Source organism: Parasteatoda tepidariorum, chromosome 9 (assembly GCF_982258835.1).
Source record: "Parasteatoda tepidariorum strain Cologne lab strain chromosome 9, Ptep-v5.0, whole genome shotgun sequence".
Lineage (NCBI taxonomy): Eukaryota > Metazoa > Arthropoda > Arachnida > Araneae > Theridiidae > Parasteatoda > Parasteatoda tepidariorum.
Genome location: NC_141763.1, coordinates 77829506 through 77846654, shown reverse-complemented (window position 1 = coordinate 77846654; position 17149 = coordinate 77829506). Strand labels below are relative to the sequence as shown.

Genomic DNA, 17149 nt, shown 5'->3' with positions numbered 1-17149 from the left:
TGTTGAAATTTTTACTGAATTCAAACAAATCTTCATTTAGTTTTTCAATCTAATGTATGCCCCAAGTGTAGCAAAAAAGCCTACAATACAGTACGAATTGATTAAACAATTCGTCACTTAGCCCAGGCATTATAAGATATGAAATATTATTATTTCAAGCTTTTTATTAGTTTGATAATCATTTATAAATGTTGTTGTTGTCGTATACCATTAAGACAAGGGTTGCGATTGTTCTTGTTTTCCAGTGGCGCCATCTATAACCTAGAATACGACTTCTGCTTTATCCATTCATTCATCCATAGATCGTAATTTTGACCTTAACCAGAGAATGATCAATCTCCAATTCAGCACCCCTAGAGGTTTAATTTGTTATGGGAGCATGAAGGACTTTGTGACCCGACAGATTTTAAGTGCATCAGACACTAAATACTACAACTCGATTCAAGCTCCCGTTTTCACGAATGTGAGTCCAACGCCCTGCAAATCTGATAATCATTTATAAATGTTGGTGTTGTCGTATGCTATTAAGACAAGGGTTGCGATTGTTCTTGTTTTCCAGTGGCGCCATCTATGGCCTAGAATTCGCCTTCTGCTTTACCCGCTCATTGGGTGGACCCATTCATTCATCCACAGATCGTAATTTTGACCTGAACCAGAGAATGATCAATCTCCAATTCAGCACCCCTAGAGGTATAATTTGTTACGGGAGCATGGAGGACTTTGTGACCCGACAGATTTAAAGTGTATCAGACACTATATACTACAACTCGATTCAGGCTCCCGTTTTCACGAATGTGAGTCCAACGAACTGCAAATCTGATAATCATTTATCAATGTTGGTGTTGTCGTATGCTATTAAGACAAAGGTTGCGATTGTTCTTGTTTTCCAGTGGCGCCATCTATGGCCTAGAATTCGACTTCTACTTTACCCGCTCATTGGGCGGACCCATTCATTCATCCACAGATCTTAATTTTGACCTGAACCAGAGAATGATCAATCTCCAATTCAGCACCCCTAGAGGTTTAATTTGTTATGGGAGCATGGAGGACTTTGCGACCCGACAGATTTAAAGTGTATCAGACACTATATACTACAACTCTATTCAAGCTCCCGTTTTCACGAATGTGAGTTCAACGCCCTGCAAATCTGATAATCATTTATAAATGTTGGTGCTGTCGTATGCTATTAAGAACAGGGTTGCGATTGTTCTTGTTTTCCAGTGGCGCCATCTATGGCCTAGAATTCGACTTCTGCTTTACCCGCTCATTGGGCGGACCCATTCATTCATCCACAGATCGTAATTTTGACCAGAACCAGAGAATGATCAATCTCCAATTCAGCACTCCTAGAGGTATAATTTGTTACGGGAGCATGGATGACTTTGTGACCCGACAGATTTAAAGTGTACCAGACACTATATACTACAACTCGATTCAGGCTCCCGTTTTCACGAATGTGAGTCCAGTGCCCTGCAAATCTGATAATCATTTATAAATGTTGGTGTTGTCGTATGCTATTAAGACAAGGGTTGCGATTGTTCTTGTTTTCCAGTGGCGCCATCTATGGCCTAGAATTCGACTTCTGCTTTACCCGCTCATTGGGCGGACCCATTCATTCATCCACAGATCGTAATTTTGACCTGAACCAGAGAATGATCAATCTCCAATTCAGCACCCCTAGAGGTATAATTTGTTATGGGAGCATGGAGGACTTTGTAACCCGACATATTTAAAGTGTATCAGACACTATATACTACAACTCGATTAAAGCTCCCGTTTTCACAAATGTGAGTCCAGTGCCCTGCAAACCAGGTTATCTCGGCCTATCATTTATTAATAGTAGTTGAAAGTAATTTCTTCGTGCAACAGATAGGTCCATATTTTATTTTGCTTACTAACATTATAAAAAAAGCCATACATTTTGCGCAATAACAATGTACTGTTGATAATTAACAAATTAGTTTAAACAGGATAATAAACTGCGGTAGAGATTAGTGGACCCAGTATACTCTTTACTGATGTTTTCCTAATCGAACATTATTAATAACTAATAACGATAAAATTAATGTTTCACAAAATATAGATTTATGGAATAAAGAAAATGCTAATCAATTCTGTAATATAGAAAATAATAATAATAATGTGCTTTTTTTCTGCGATTTTCAATTACCAAACCATATTATATACATTGTCTAGGGAAAGTATGTAATTCTCATGCCCATAGTATTTTAGATGGCGTATAAACAATAGTTTTGAACATTTCAAGAGGGATTGTTAGGAGTTAAATAACTGAAAGTATAACTGCAAACAATATTAACTCCCTCTCAAGAGAGTTAATATTGTTTGCGAAAATTAATAATTAACAGAAAAACTCTTTCATATTATAATCACAGTCATGTGGGGCTACTTTGTGCAGGATCTCGCAGTTTTTGAATGTAAAAAAACTATGTTAATTCAAACTTTAGTAAAATTTATCGATATTATATTCATAACTGGACTCAGACGAGTGAATTTGATCAATGTTGGCATTATTTGTATGTAAAATTTACAAATAATAAGTCAAAACATACCTTGCCTTATAATGCGTTAAATATATATGCGTTTGCCTTATAATGAAATTGAGCCCCACTCCTTAAAATCTTGTCTCTGAATCCCTCCGAGGGACTCCCAAGAGTTCATTTCCACTTCGAATTGACTACCCCGTTCACCAAGGACTTGATCTCAGCTCATCTCAGACACTTGGCCTTAGAAATCATAAATAAGATCTCCGACAATGCCATAAAATTTTTTACCGACGGCAGTAAACTGGACGATCACGCAGGCAGTGGCATCTACATTAAGAAACCAGGGGATAGAATGACCATCTGCCTCCACAACCCTGATTTCTCACAGGTCTTCAAGAGTGAATTAATAGCAATTTTACAAGGCCTTGAAGCTGTTCTTAATGAAAAGGACTTTGATGACCTCTTCAACACCTCCACAACTGGATTGCAATTGGAGATCAAACTAGTATTTCTATCCTCCTCAAACTCATTTCAAAATTCCACGATATTTATTTTCAGTGGATCCCATCTCATGCCGACATATACGGCAATGAGCAGGCGGGTGGACTGGCCAAGGAGGACTGTTACCATGCTAATCCTTCCTCTTTAACACTTACCTTTTTAGAATATCAATCCATAGTTATTTCTGAAATTTCGAGGGGGTGGAAGATTCTTTCCAGCCATAAATATAATGCCAAATATTTATAAATATCGTTTTGAGTAAATTCTAGATTTTGCTTGTTCTATATTTTATGATTTATATTTATAAAAGCAATAATTTAATAAAAAAAATTATGCAAGTTTTCAACAACAAAGAAATTAATCCTTTAAACTCTGATAACAAAAGGAAATATTTTGCTTAAAAAAGTGTGCAGTTTTACTGAAATAAATACACAATACGTAAAAAAAATAAATGTATTTTATTTTCTAAAAGTACTAAACAATTTTATAGTACGTTTTACAAATATACAAGACATATTCAACATTTTTCAAATGTTGAACACAATCGGTAATTTAACAATTATGTAATTTCAGTTATATGCACAGCATAATTAAATTCTTATGATATTCATAAGATATTATAAAAATTAACAAAATTTTTATCATAAAAAATACACAGTATTAAAGAAATCGTAATAAACTAATTTTATTTAAAACAATAAAGAAAAAATTTGAACTAGCCTCTTTCAAATCATAAAATTTTTTACTGAAAATACAATAAATTATACATATTTTATAAGAAAAATATTCTAAAAGAAATTACTGAAAAAGAAGCAAGAATCTGATAATTTCCAACTTATCGTGAACAATTTATCTTTCTACACACATATATTATTAAAGATTGCATTTCGATAGATGTCGCTGCAATGTTTTTGCATGTAAAGGAAACTTATCTTATATGATGCTGTTCAGTTTCCAAATAAACAGTCTAGTTACATTAATGTCCACCACCAAATTTCGGGATCAATGTGAAATAACCAATCACAGAAGAAATCACATTGCAGTGCAGCTCATACAGGGTGCATAGCCAAGTTTTTCAACAAAAAATAAGAACTTTTCAAGCACTTTGAAAAATATCATTAGACAGGGTTGGCAAGTTTTGACAATTGATGGTTTTATTTACAGCGACGAAAACGATGGCACGTCACACACGATGAAATTAACAAGAGAGATGAAATTTTCTATCATTAATAGAGAAAAAAAAATTGACAATGTTTAGTTGCTACCAGCTATCAGCAAAAATTAGAATTTTTTGGTTTCTATTACAGAGGGCGGAAAATGAAGTCTGAAATTGAGAATCTCTTGCAAAATGCAGCAGGGTTGCACATGAGAGTCAAAAATCGTTACCACTGAATCCAGCTCAGTTTACGTGCGGTCCCTCAGTTTAAGTGCGGTCTCGCAAGTATTTAATCAAACATGTAATACAAATGGTGCTTTTCATACACTACAGACTGGCGGTAAGCTGAAATAAATTGGGGTTGAATTAATTGTGAAAACGTTGAATAGGGCAATGTCTTTTTACATAATTTGAGGCGAAAATCAACAAGGTAAAGAAAAATATCACATTTCAGAAAAGGGAAAATTAAGCACTTATTAAAAACATCCATGGAAAAAAGCACCTTCAAGGGCTTTTAAAAAATGAAAATAAGCACCTTTAAGCACTTTTTAAAAACGCTACACATTCTGTTACATAAAGGGTGTCCAAGGAACACTACAATAATTGGCATCACCTAGAAAAGGACCAATTTATCAGATGTCCAAAGAGACATGATAATTTGTTTTGAGCCAAGGATAGATGCATTTCCGAAATGGCTCATTTTGAAAACTGCTCACGTGACGGCGTGGTGAAAGTATATCGTAAATGTCAAAATCGCACCATCCAAAATCAGAAACATGTGAACCAGGATTAGTTTATCTTACGTCTCTGGCTACCAACCTCCGTGTACTTAAATAAATAAAACAATCTGTAGGACTACCTGGATTAGGTTGAACATGCCCTGGAGTCGGCATGGCTAAACATACCAGTGAACACTTTCAAGAACCTTTCAGTGGTCTGCTCTGCAAAAAGTGGTTATTCTGGCTGACTTAGACAGGTGGTCATATTAATGTAACAGGACTGTATAATAGAAACAATTTCATCAAGTAAAAAATTTAATCTAATATTAGTCTAATAGTTTAATCTGATAGTTGCATTAAATGTAATACAACATTGATTAATGATGTTGAGTTTTAATTTATAACAACTAAATTAATAGATAGTGTACAAATGGATTGAATTTAAAGGTTAATAGCATTAGAGCCAGAAGAAGTTATAGAGTAAGAAACACAAGCATTGCAAATGCATAGTAACAAATTAAAACTGTATTAAAACTAAGTCTTTCACTAAATACAAGGGAAAAGAACAAAATAAAAGAAAGAAAGATTATTTAAAGAAGCTAACTAAAAAATTTCTGCAACAGCTAATCCTTGCAAAATAGCAACACAATAGTGGCAACATGGTTTGCATTTCACGCTGTCCAGCTTTACATCCCAGACAAGCTGATAGGGCCACTGCCTGGGATAGAACTTGGTATGCATTAAACTAGAAAAATGTAACCCATGCTTATTAGAAGGTAAAGCACTTGAGGAGCATACAGGTAATATAAGCTTTCAGATTGATAGTATTAATTTAGGATGTTATAGGAAAAATTAATAGAAAAATCTTAAAAACAATAGATTTATTCAATTAAAGTTTAAGTAAGAGGGTAGAGTAATATTAGACCAATATACCAAACTGAGTTTTGAGAACACTGATTTAACAAAGATAAAGATCTCACCAGACTTAAAAACCATAAGATATTCAGGTAAAAAATTTGATGCACTGATTATTATTGATGCACACAGACTCATGCAAAACAATAACCAAACTATCTTAAGAGGGTGCACAAGTCACTTACTTCCAATCAAAAGAGGAGGTAAGTAATTGGGATTAACAAACAGCAGTAAGAATTCTTTTTTTAATTATTAAAATGAATTTAAATGGTAAATTTGTGGAGAAATTAAAGGGAAAGAAATGACATGAGTAGATATTTTAAATAAATGCAGGGGTTAACAAAAATTATCTAATAAAATGGATATCATAAATATATTTATCTATATCATAATATATATTTATATAAAAGTGCCTATAATGTCAATAATTTTCCCTTTAGTCTTGAAAAATATAAAGTGAGAATAAGCAAATAATATTTCAGGAACTCCATTTGGCAAAGCGTTATGTTTACCTGGAGAGTTCATGTACACATCTCAAATAGCATAACAGTCAACACTTTAGATACTAAAAACATAACCTTCATAATAAATACATTCATTTCAACATATGAGATTGAGTTTAAATACAGTTTACAATATCCATTATACTAGAGGTTTTCTTGCTATACTCATGTATTTAAGAGCATTTTCACAAAATTTTACAATGCAATGAGTAATAACATAAGGAAAACATAAAGAATGTCTAAGTTATAACAAAACAAAAGAGCATAGATATGAAATTCAAAGTTAGCACATGAATAAAAAATTGAAGAGAACATATACAGGGATACATTTAGTTAACATTTTTAAAACGTAACAAGATAATTTTTTTCAATTACAACATAAATACCCGGTAATTGGAATCATTAAAGGTAAGAAGACTTTTATTTTCACGATAAATACTAGAATAAAACAATAATAAAGAATGTCTAATACCAACTATTATCATAATTTTTTAAATATTTGTTTATTTTTTATGAATTTTTAGTTCCTTTTTTATCAAAGTATACCACTGGTTTCAAAAAACAAATTTATTTAATTTTTTTCTTCATGAATGTCAATTTTGTGTGTCCAGCATGTCAAAGAAACCAAATTTTTTTTCAAGAACGCAACTGATTTCTTTTAATTCTTTTTAAATTTCTTGATTTTGTCATTTAAAATTAGGTAGATTAATTTGGAGCAAAAAATTTATATACCTTACAATTCAAAATTCATTTGTAAATTAAAGATAAAACAACAAATAAATATTAAAAATAATTTCTTTTTTAATGTTAAAGAAAATGCATTTTCTACAAATAAAAATTGACCACAAAAACAAGGGTCCAGTCAATCCATAATAACTTTTAATTTAATTGAGTCAGACAAAAAATTCAAACTATCAGAAATTCAACATAGTTTCGGTTTCCAAATTTAAAAAAAAAATTAAATTATAATTATCGTTTTAATAGCAAACTGATAAAATCACATTTAATGACATTTTATTTTTCTCTTAATATTGTTAATAGGGTGTTTAGAGGAATTCGCACATTTCAATGCTATTTCTTGTAATTGGTTGGATTTCAAATCACGAAGATTCACTTTTACTTCTAAGTTAAGAGTTTTTAACTTTCTCTTATACATCTTTTAGAGTCGAATTCTAACACAAAGCAGAACTAAATTTTGGTAAAATTTAAATAAATAAGTTTGAAAACCTACATTGCCGAATTTCAAAGCAATATAGAGCATCATTGATGCTGACAAAGGAAACAAGCCTACTCATTCACCAAAGATTTACTCTCCCACTGTCTTAACTTATTCAAGAGGATTGGTGATTATGGATAGATTTGAAGAAAAAAGGGAAGAAATTGTTTCTTCCTTGGTCGTGGTTATTTACTTTATTTTTTGCTTAGTAGTTTAGCTATAAGAGATCAAGTCGGCTTTATTAAAAATTGAGTTAAAGTGGGGTGAAAGTTGAGATTCATTAACATGAAATAAAATATAGAATGTGTTACAGTTATAGTCAAACAGGGTGCGTAGCCAGATTTTTCAACAAAAAATAAGCACCTCATAAGTACTTTTTAAGCACTAAAAAAATATTTTTAAACACTTTCCTAAAAAAAAAAAAATTCATAATTAGGACCTGTACAGTAATTATAATCATCTTTTTCTATTGTTTCAAGTTCTTAAAATTTATAAACATAAAATCAATAAAATTCAAAAAAATTTTCAAAAACTTCATATATTCATTATAAAATAACTAGTTTCTGATAAATATTGCAGAGAAAATTGTCAAAATCATCCAATTTTTGTAATTTAAAATGACAATCGACAGGGCAAAGAAAAAATCTCTTTCTAAAAAGATTGAAAATTAAGCACTTTTTACAAACCCCGAATAAAAAAGGCACCTTAAAGGGCTTTTAAAAAACGTAAATCAAAATTAAGCACCTTTACGCACTTTGTAAAAGCACTACGCACTTTGTAAAAGAGCTACGCACCCTGTCAAATTATCGTACATCTACTTATTGCAATCTTAAAATTTCTCTAAAATTGCATTTGAAAGAAATATATGCAAAAAAAATTTATAATAATCTAAAACTAAAATTTAAACAAAATCTAATGAAAAAAAAAAAAAATAGAGATAGAATAATTATAATGGAATGATTTAAATAACACAATTTAAGTATTATTTGATTTTGCAGCTTGAATGAAAGCCATACCATGGCTTCGCATATGAGTTTTGAGGGATGATTCATTGGAAAATGTTGTAAAGCAAACATTGCAAATGAGAGAATTGCAAGTAGAAACTTCAGTAGGATTTTCAAAATCAGGCATGCAGTTTGTACCTTCTTCCTCAATGTATTTTTTGGTATCACTAATTTTATGAGCGATTCTTAAATGTTTAACTAATGCCGGTTCTACTACAAAACATTGTCCACATTCCTGACACTGAGAAGTACTTTTGTTTGTTTTATGAGAGAGTATGTGCTTCTTGAAATCTTCCCGCACAGTAGAATGGTAGTTACATTTAGTACAGACATTTCCCTCAATGCGGGATTTTTTACACACATTATCACTGTCTTTGTCTTCATTCTCGGTAGAAGTATGACGTTTCACACTGTCTATTTGATGTTTCAATTTCAAATGATCTTGAAGTTCACTATCCTTAGCTGCAAATGAATCAGAAAATAATAATTAAAACAATTACTTACACATTTGTGGTAATGAATGTTTTATAAAAGTAACTGCTTTGCATTTCATACTTATCGTAAAAATTAACACATTTTTTTTATTAGATTAGAATTTCTTTTTTGAAAAGCCTTAACTTTAGACTTATTGATCTTCAGGGGTGATTGTGAGCCCTAGTCAAAATTCCGGAAAATTTCTTGAGTTAAAAAAAAACAAAAAAACGGTTTAAATTGAAAAATCAGAAAAAAATTTAAACTAGTTTTTTTTCCTTTTTCTCAATATTTCTTAGCTTACTTAAAATATATTTAAAATTTTACACATACCTATACCATTTACACATACCCATGATAACCTGGAGAAATAATTAAAATTTACAAATATGTCTTTCTTTCTTGAGTTTATGATTTTAACAACTATTTACTGATAAAAAAAATTAATATTAATCATGAATATAAGCCTATAAAGTATCTCTCTGGCTCTCCCTTACAAACAAATAAAATAAACTGTGTTTTTAAGTTCAACCTTTGAAAATTTGATTTCCGGAAACTTCTGTGATCAATGATTTTTTTAAACGTCTGGACCTTCGATCTCCGGAAACTTCCGGATTCCTGTTGGCGAAATATCCGGAAATCCGGATATTTTCCGGAGCACAATCAGCCCTGGATCTTAAATTCAAATTGCACGAGTTAAATATTGTACCCTAACCTGCTCTGAGGTTTCTTGTCAAAAGATTGCGTGGTTAAAATTTGCATGAATGAAATATCCATTATGAACTTTTTCCCTACATTTTCAACCCCACTGTTGATTTTGTAAAAATCGGCAAATCTAGAAAAATATTTCTACTCTATGCAACACTTCCACAGGCCCGTCTTAATATGGGAAAACTGGTTTTGGAATATAAAGAAGGCTACAGCAGAAACATATGTGACTTTCAATGTGCGTGAATGCATTATATTAGTAAAGCACACATTCTTCTTGCCCAAAATAGTAATTATGCTTATTTAAATGTGATTATTTTATACTTATGTATTATTATAATGTCTTCTTTAACCGTTTAAAAAAAATGAAACAAAAACATTTGAGTCTATTTTGTCATGTAATTTAGGACATATTTAAATAGTTTTTTGTGTTATATTTATTTGTATGAACAAATTCATATTGAAACTTAATATATATGAAGCATAATTAATCAAAATTTAATATACAAGATATTATTAATATTCATGTTGGAACACACATTTCTTAATTTCAATAGTTGCACTTTCCAAGAAATAATAAATGGGCAATTTATTTTTAAAACTAAGAGACTAATTAAGTTTTAGCTATTACTGCCACTACTTTTAGTTTTACTATACGTAGAAAAAGAATATTTTATTTTTTGCCTTTTTATTCGGCATTTATTTGTGGAATTTAAATTACTTATATGATAAAGCATTTCATGAAGATAATTTTAAATTTATTGTACTTGTTACCACAAGAAGAATAGATACCACAAGAGGTTTTTGTACAAAAACATTGTGTTACCACAAGAAAGATAGATGCCACAAGCGGTTTTTGTATAAAAACATTGTGTAACCACTAGATGATTTTACACAAAAACTTAACTATTGGTAAAATTTAAAAACCATTTGGTGGCAGAATATTAAGTGATTAGTATACAGCTAGCCAAATATTCATTCTTCAGCCAAAAGCATTACTCATATTCAGTACATCCTTATTTATCCAAGATAACCTGGCAGAGAATTATTTTTTTCTCTATTATTTTAAATACCATCACACATAAAGTAGGCATGGAAATTGGTCTCAAACTAGGGTTGAAGTTTGCATTTAAATTGTAAACATTATATCAGATATAATTAGCCCTATGAATTGAAAGTACAATAATAAAAAATGCAATATTGCATTGAACAAAAATGCATATTTACCAAATGAGTCATGACAGAAATGGCAGGTAACGATTTCCTTAGATTGCTTCGTGAAACTATCCACTTTAAAAAACAACTTATGTTCCTCCCGCAAATGACTCGCCACTTCTGGGGGCGTTTTTAAAATTTCATCACAGACTGGACAAACTGTACAATGCTGGACTGTTTCTGCGTGTTTCCGCAAATGGTTTTCTAAATGTTTTTCATCACTCCATCTTTTGTTGTTACACAAAAGACATAAATATGAACCCTTATTTAAGTGCTTTTTCCCGTGACTTATCATATCTTCTCTACTATTAAATACCATATAGCAATATGCACAAGGTTGATTATAATTTGCATGGGCTTTGGCAAGATGAGTTTTGTATCCCTGATAACAGGAGAGAATGGAATTGCAATAAATACATTCTATTTTACCAAGAAATGATGGCTTTATCGTATCGGTATTTTTATTTTTAGACTCACTGTTTTGCTTACTAGTTACTAGATATTTGTAAATTTTTGGATGATATGTTCTAATATGTTCAGACAGGTCCTTTTTGTTTTCATGTGGTTTACCACATTGCATACAGCTAAATACGTACTCACAAATTTGTTCTTTGAGATGAGTTGATCTATGAGCCAGCATTTGCTCTTGATTTAAGAAAACAATATCACATAATGAGCATTTATAAATCATATTATACTTCAACTTAGAAGTATCATCATCAGCATGATAAAGTTTGATGTGAGCATTAAAAGAACCAACATTCATATACGCTCTTGGACAGGAATTGCACTTAGCATACTTCTCTGTGTGTAATTCCATATGCTTAAGCAAAGCATCATTAGTTGCGCATAAACGTTTGCACACAGGGCACTTGTAACCAATACCCCTAGCGTTGTGAAAACAATGAAACTTTACATGATATTGGAAATCTATCCATACAGGAGTAGGACTTCCTCCACATTCTGGACACACATATGGACTAATTTGAAGATGTATCCTCTGATGAGCTTTCAGGAAACACTTAGAAGGGCAAACCATATTACACTTATTACACTGATTGACAATTACTGGTATCTTGTCATCTTGGGTTAAATGCTGAGCTCTCTCTTCAGTACTGTTGAACTCTTCATTACAATCAAGACATTTAACCTTAACAGCATTTTTACTATCTTCATTTGATGTTTTATCCGAAGAGAGGTCATCACCTTCGAGAACATTTAAAGAACATTCTAAAAGATCAGAAGGAGGAATGCTGTTATCTTCTGCTGATGATGATAACTCGTCATCCGGGACATTAGATGACTCAGTCTGTAGGCCATCCATTTGAATTCGAGGTAGAGGAATAACTACAGCTCTTGTAATATCTGAAGCTTTATTTTTATCAGTGTGCGATCTAATATGGGAGAGTAACATACATCGATTATAGAAAGTTTTAACAGATTTGCAGACAGCACAAGGGAATCTTATAAGTATAGATCGCCTTTCTAAATGAAAGGTTAAACTAGATTTGAGGGCAAAAGTGTCACCACAGTCGGTGCAACAATGAAACTCAAAACTCTCCAGATTTATGACACTTGTTGGAGAACCTGGAATGTAAGGAGGTAAAACGTTGGTGCTCAACTGCTGAAGATTTTCCGCTTGAAAACATGTGTCTAAATTGTTCGTTTCCTTAGAATTCAGGCTATCATTGAAATTCCAAGTCAAATTTGAAGAGAGTTTGCTGGTAGAATTTGAAGAGACAGGATTTGAGTTCGGCAAATTTACTGTTTTCAAAATGGAATTGATACTTGCAGCATTGAAAACAATACCATTTGAGTTAGAACTAACATTTAATCTCATAACTGTAGCTGATGAAGTAGTGTTATTTTCACTCATAGTGTAGGATTAATGTAGTAAAAAGCTTTACTACTCTTAAGTTATTTGAATGATATCAATATCCTAAATGAAACAAATAAGTAGTTAATATTTATGAAACAAAGAGAAACTGTCATAAATATGGTTCACACTAGTAATGAAAATTTAGTGGTCCAATAAAACTACTTAGGTATTCATTTAGTGGGTCAAAAATTTAATATGGTAGACAAAGTTGAGAAAAAAAACTGAATTTTACAATTGCATAATTTCTGTTATGGTAAAAAGCAATCAAATCAAAATACATCAAAAATTAGTAATTGCCATCTATTACACCCTAAAACTAATTAGGTTCATTACCCCATATTTTTTAAGGTGTATTTATTAAAATTAAATGAAAAAAAGCTAAAATAATATCCGTAAACAGATTCACTATATAAATTAAAATGCTTAAACCAAATAAATAAATAGATGAAGAAAACAGAGAACGTAAGCACTAACAAAACATTATATTAAAAATCAATTATATAAAAAGTATAAAATTATAAATAAAGTCAAATCTAAAAGAGCAAAAAACAATGTTTTATTGATGACAAATTAAACTGCCAGTACATGAATACAAAGAAGCCTAGTACAACATGTAAATTAGAAATATCAAAATTTAAATTTAAAATTTTTTGTACCAGACACTTTCAATTATTCTGTTTGAAAAATTTGAAAAATAAAATCTAACCTACGAGGAGAACAATGAAATTAGTACAACAATTAATTTTAAATGTATGGCATTAGATGCAAAAAACTATTTTCTGCTATTATTTTGTAATTTCGAAACATGTTTCAAGACAGCAATTTTGTCGACCACGTATCTAATTGTAAAATCATTTGTTGAACATTTGACGACAATTGTGGCCATACTGGCATAAACCTTATTCATAAATGATTTTTCCCCAACTTAAGTGAATATTTTAGGTACACTAAAAAAAATATGCATATATGCATTTAAAATGAATAAATTTAGAAAAAGATATGAATAACTCTGTAGTTAAAATTAAAATGTAGTTAGCACTGAAAATACTTTAAGGAAATTTTTTTTAAAATAATTATTCAGCTATATGAATATTTTAAACATCTAGCAAAAACTATATATGTACTTAAATAAGGAGTTTCATGTAAATTATAATTAAAAACAAACAAAAAAACTATAAATAAATTTTACCCAGAATATCAGAAACAACTTTTCATAGAAGCATTATGATACGATATTATGAAATAATATTAAACAATCCAAAATATATGATAAAAATAACATCACAAATGTCAACTGTTTGAGACTAGTGTTTTGTTACATGTTTGATTTTTTCTTAGGAATATACCCTTTATAGTTTTGCATCAAAATACAGCAAAGTTTAACAAAATGTTAATTATAATAGTTCATAATTTATATTAGAAAAAATTTACCTTAGCATTCTCTCAAGGTAGAAAGAATAAATCATAATTGCATCATAGAGTCTCCCAATGACATTATTTCATACACAAAACTTTCATCAGAAAATTTCAACTTGATTTAAGCAGTTTCATACCTGTAAATAAGAATCATTTTAAAAATTATTGAATTCATTATCTTCTTTACAAAACTATCAATGTTACACAGCACAATTTTATACTACACATAATAATAATGTTTACAAGAGGTTCCTAATCCTTGAATTTCAAAAATTCAAGTAGTGATACATTAATTGTAAAAGATTATTTTTTAACAAGTATTCTTGAGCTTATATTTCATTTCATGCATATATTTTCAAGAAATATTTCAAGCCATTATTGTTCACTGTTGCAAATTTTAAAATATTTTGCATAGAATATAGTTTTGCTAACAATTGAATTTATAAAAATGCTATAAAATTCAAACTCATAGAATACTAATTTTTCTACATCACTTATCCTTAAGAGAAAAACATATTAATTCTAAAACATCTCAGTTTTCTGTAGAATTTTTGTTAAAAAATTAAAATTATGAACAAGAACCTATATTAGGTGAAATAGATATGAGGTTATTAAAGTGAATTTGCTTAAACAATGTAAATATGCAAGCCTATAAATAAGAAGATAAAAACGTTAGCTTAATTTATTTGGTTTATATGCTACCAGCAAAGTTTGAAATCAGACATTCTATAGAATGTCTAGACATTGTATCTTTATGGGTAATATATATATTTAAATTTTATTATTAATATGATTAACAGTTTTATTAGTATCACAACACAAATTTATTTCATATCACAACTAGTTTTAATAAAATGCATTAATGTGATTCAAACAATATTTAAGAGTAAATAAGAGAGTATGACAAAAAATAATAAGATGAATAAGAAATTATAAATGCATACAACAGCTTTTTTAATATAGAATTAGAACTTACAAAATATTAATTTAAGAAAAATTGTGATAGTTTGCAATTTTAGTAATCGTTAAAAAATTTCTACATAAGTGATTCAACCACTTTTTTTTAGGAGTTGAAACAGCATGAAAACAGTTTAACCCAATGTCTATTGAATAATGCATTTTTATGATTTTTTTAAAATAAAAAAGTCTTTTCTGACATTTCTATTATATTACTGCATCTAGGACTATTGTTTATTGCTTTTAGGCTTTTTTGTTGCTTTCAGCACCATTGTCTATAATTTGCAATATAATTAAGCATACAATTTCAAAAGTTTAATTATATTTCTCCTCACTTTTACTCTATTGGATTAACCTTCACGGTTCATTGACTGAGATATATTAATTAATACAGATAAAAAATTCCTATACATGAATAAATACTTAAGGTCTTTATATGTTTTCATGCATGTAAAATATTACATGCTTTAAATTTCATTTTTACATTTCTTATATTTTAAAAAAGCTAAGAGAAGTCAAGAAATTTTTATTTAAACTTTGTTTTTAAACAGTGATGATTAAGGCAGTAAGAATACAGTAAACACATTGAAACGTAAGTACACTATATAATTAAAAAGTGATGAGGATAATGAAGTATAGCATACTTTAGTTTCCTAAGTATAAATAAATGAAACCAAATATGCTACTTTTATCTCATAATAAACGACACTGTTTCATTAAAAATACAAACAAATAAAACACTAATTTCCCTTTGTTGTTTGAAACTACAAAAAGTAAATACCCCTACATATAAGCCATAGAATAAGCATACATAATGTTTCGTTTGCATTCATCTTAAGAAATTGATGCATGAGAAAGTTAGGTGGTTTTTGAACAGTCTATTATGCATCAATTTCAGAAATGGCATGGAAGGGGCAAGTATAAACAAATTTTGAAAGTCTCAGTGCAAAGAGGGAAAAACTGAGTTAAAAGCTACAAACTACTTTTTATTTGTACCAAGTACTGGCAACAAATTTGTACCAAGGCAACAAACACTTTCAGTATATAACAGCTGTAGTTTGGAAGGGAAAAATAGATAAACATTGACAGTTGCTTGGCATTTCAAAATATGTAAATAACAATAGTGTTAAAATGACACAAAAAAACTTTCTAATATTAAACTTATGACAGGTAGTTTTAAAATCCTTATAACATTTTCTTCTTTAAAAGCTGAAATACATTATCAAGCAAAGAACATTAAGGCTCATTAACTCACTTTTTAAAAAAAAAAAACCTTTTTCACTAAATTAACATGTTTTAATTTTTATACAAGAGATTTAAAATATTAAATTCTAATTAAATAAGAAAAAGTTATTAACTAGTGTAAATATAAAATTGCTTAAGACTGTTTAGAGTTAAATAAAATTTATTAAAAATATAAAATAAAATTATGTAACTTTTAATGAACAAATTAAATAAGCATTTGTGAATTTGATAAAAAAATATCAATTTTCCTTCTACTATAATGGGATTTTTCCAAACAAGATATGTAGATACTAGAAGTCAAATTTTAATTAAATACTTGTATTTTAGAAAGAAACCAAATTTTTTCTTTATTTTTTGCAAAAGAAAATATTAATAATCTTTATTTAGAAAAGTAAAAAAAAAAAAAAAAGAAAGAAAAAAAAACGTATAGTTATTTTGAACGAATTAAAGGTCGCCCATTAAAAATATTATTCTTTATATCTATAATAATTAAATTAATAACAAATAAACTTGTTTCACACAAACTATACATGAAAGAAAGTTAATTAAAGCGTTTTGGAACATACAGTAGGTCACTTGGGGTGCACAAATTAAAAGTTAAATTGTTTTGTACGAAATGGCTAAAAATCGAGAATTTCCAATATAGTTAAGAAATTCGGAGTTGAGTTATTCTTTTGCTAAAGAAAATAAAAAATTTGATTTGTAATCAGAATTTTTCACAGCTTATGTAAGAAAGAAAC

At 29.6% G+C, this 17149-nt stretch overlaps 1 protein-coding gene and 1 long non-coding RNA gene across 2 annotated transcripts in view; both read right to left on the bottom strand.

Annotated features, from left to right (window-relative positions):
• The window catches only part of LOC139426941 (uncharacterized), an 84956-nt gene that overhangs the window by 37127 nt on the left and 30680 nt on the right, over positions 1-17149 (bottom strand). The window lies entirely within an intron of this gene.
• On the bottom strand, positions 3446-17117 carry LOC107447882 (zinc finger protein 532). Its single transcript, XM_016062916.4, has 4 exons — positions 16976-17117; positions 14223-14344; positions 10925-12851; positions 3446-8980 (listed from the first exon to the last, which is right to left on the bottom strand). The coding sequence occupies exons 3-4, from the start codon at positions 12786-12788 to the stop codon at positions 8490-8492; spliced, it is 2355 nt and encodes a 784-aa protein (XP_015918402.1). The 5' UTR covers positions 12789-12851; positions 14223-14344; positions 16976-17117; the 3' UTR covers positions 3446-8489.

Bases quoted from the DNA above. Each gene is read 5' to 3' on its own strand.
- LOC107447882 (XM_016062916.4), bottom strand. From the start codon at position 12,788: ATGAGTGAAAATAACACTACTTCATCAGCTACAGTTATGAGATTAAAT. The intron at 8,981-10,924 runs GTAAATATGCAT...ATTCATTTGCAG, and splicing joins TTTCTGTCATGACTCATTTG to CTAAGGATAGTGAACTTCAA.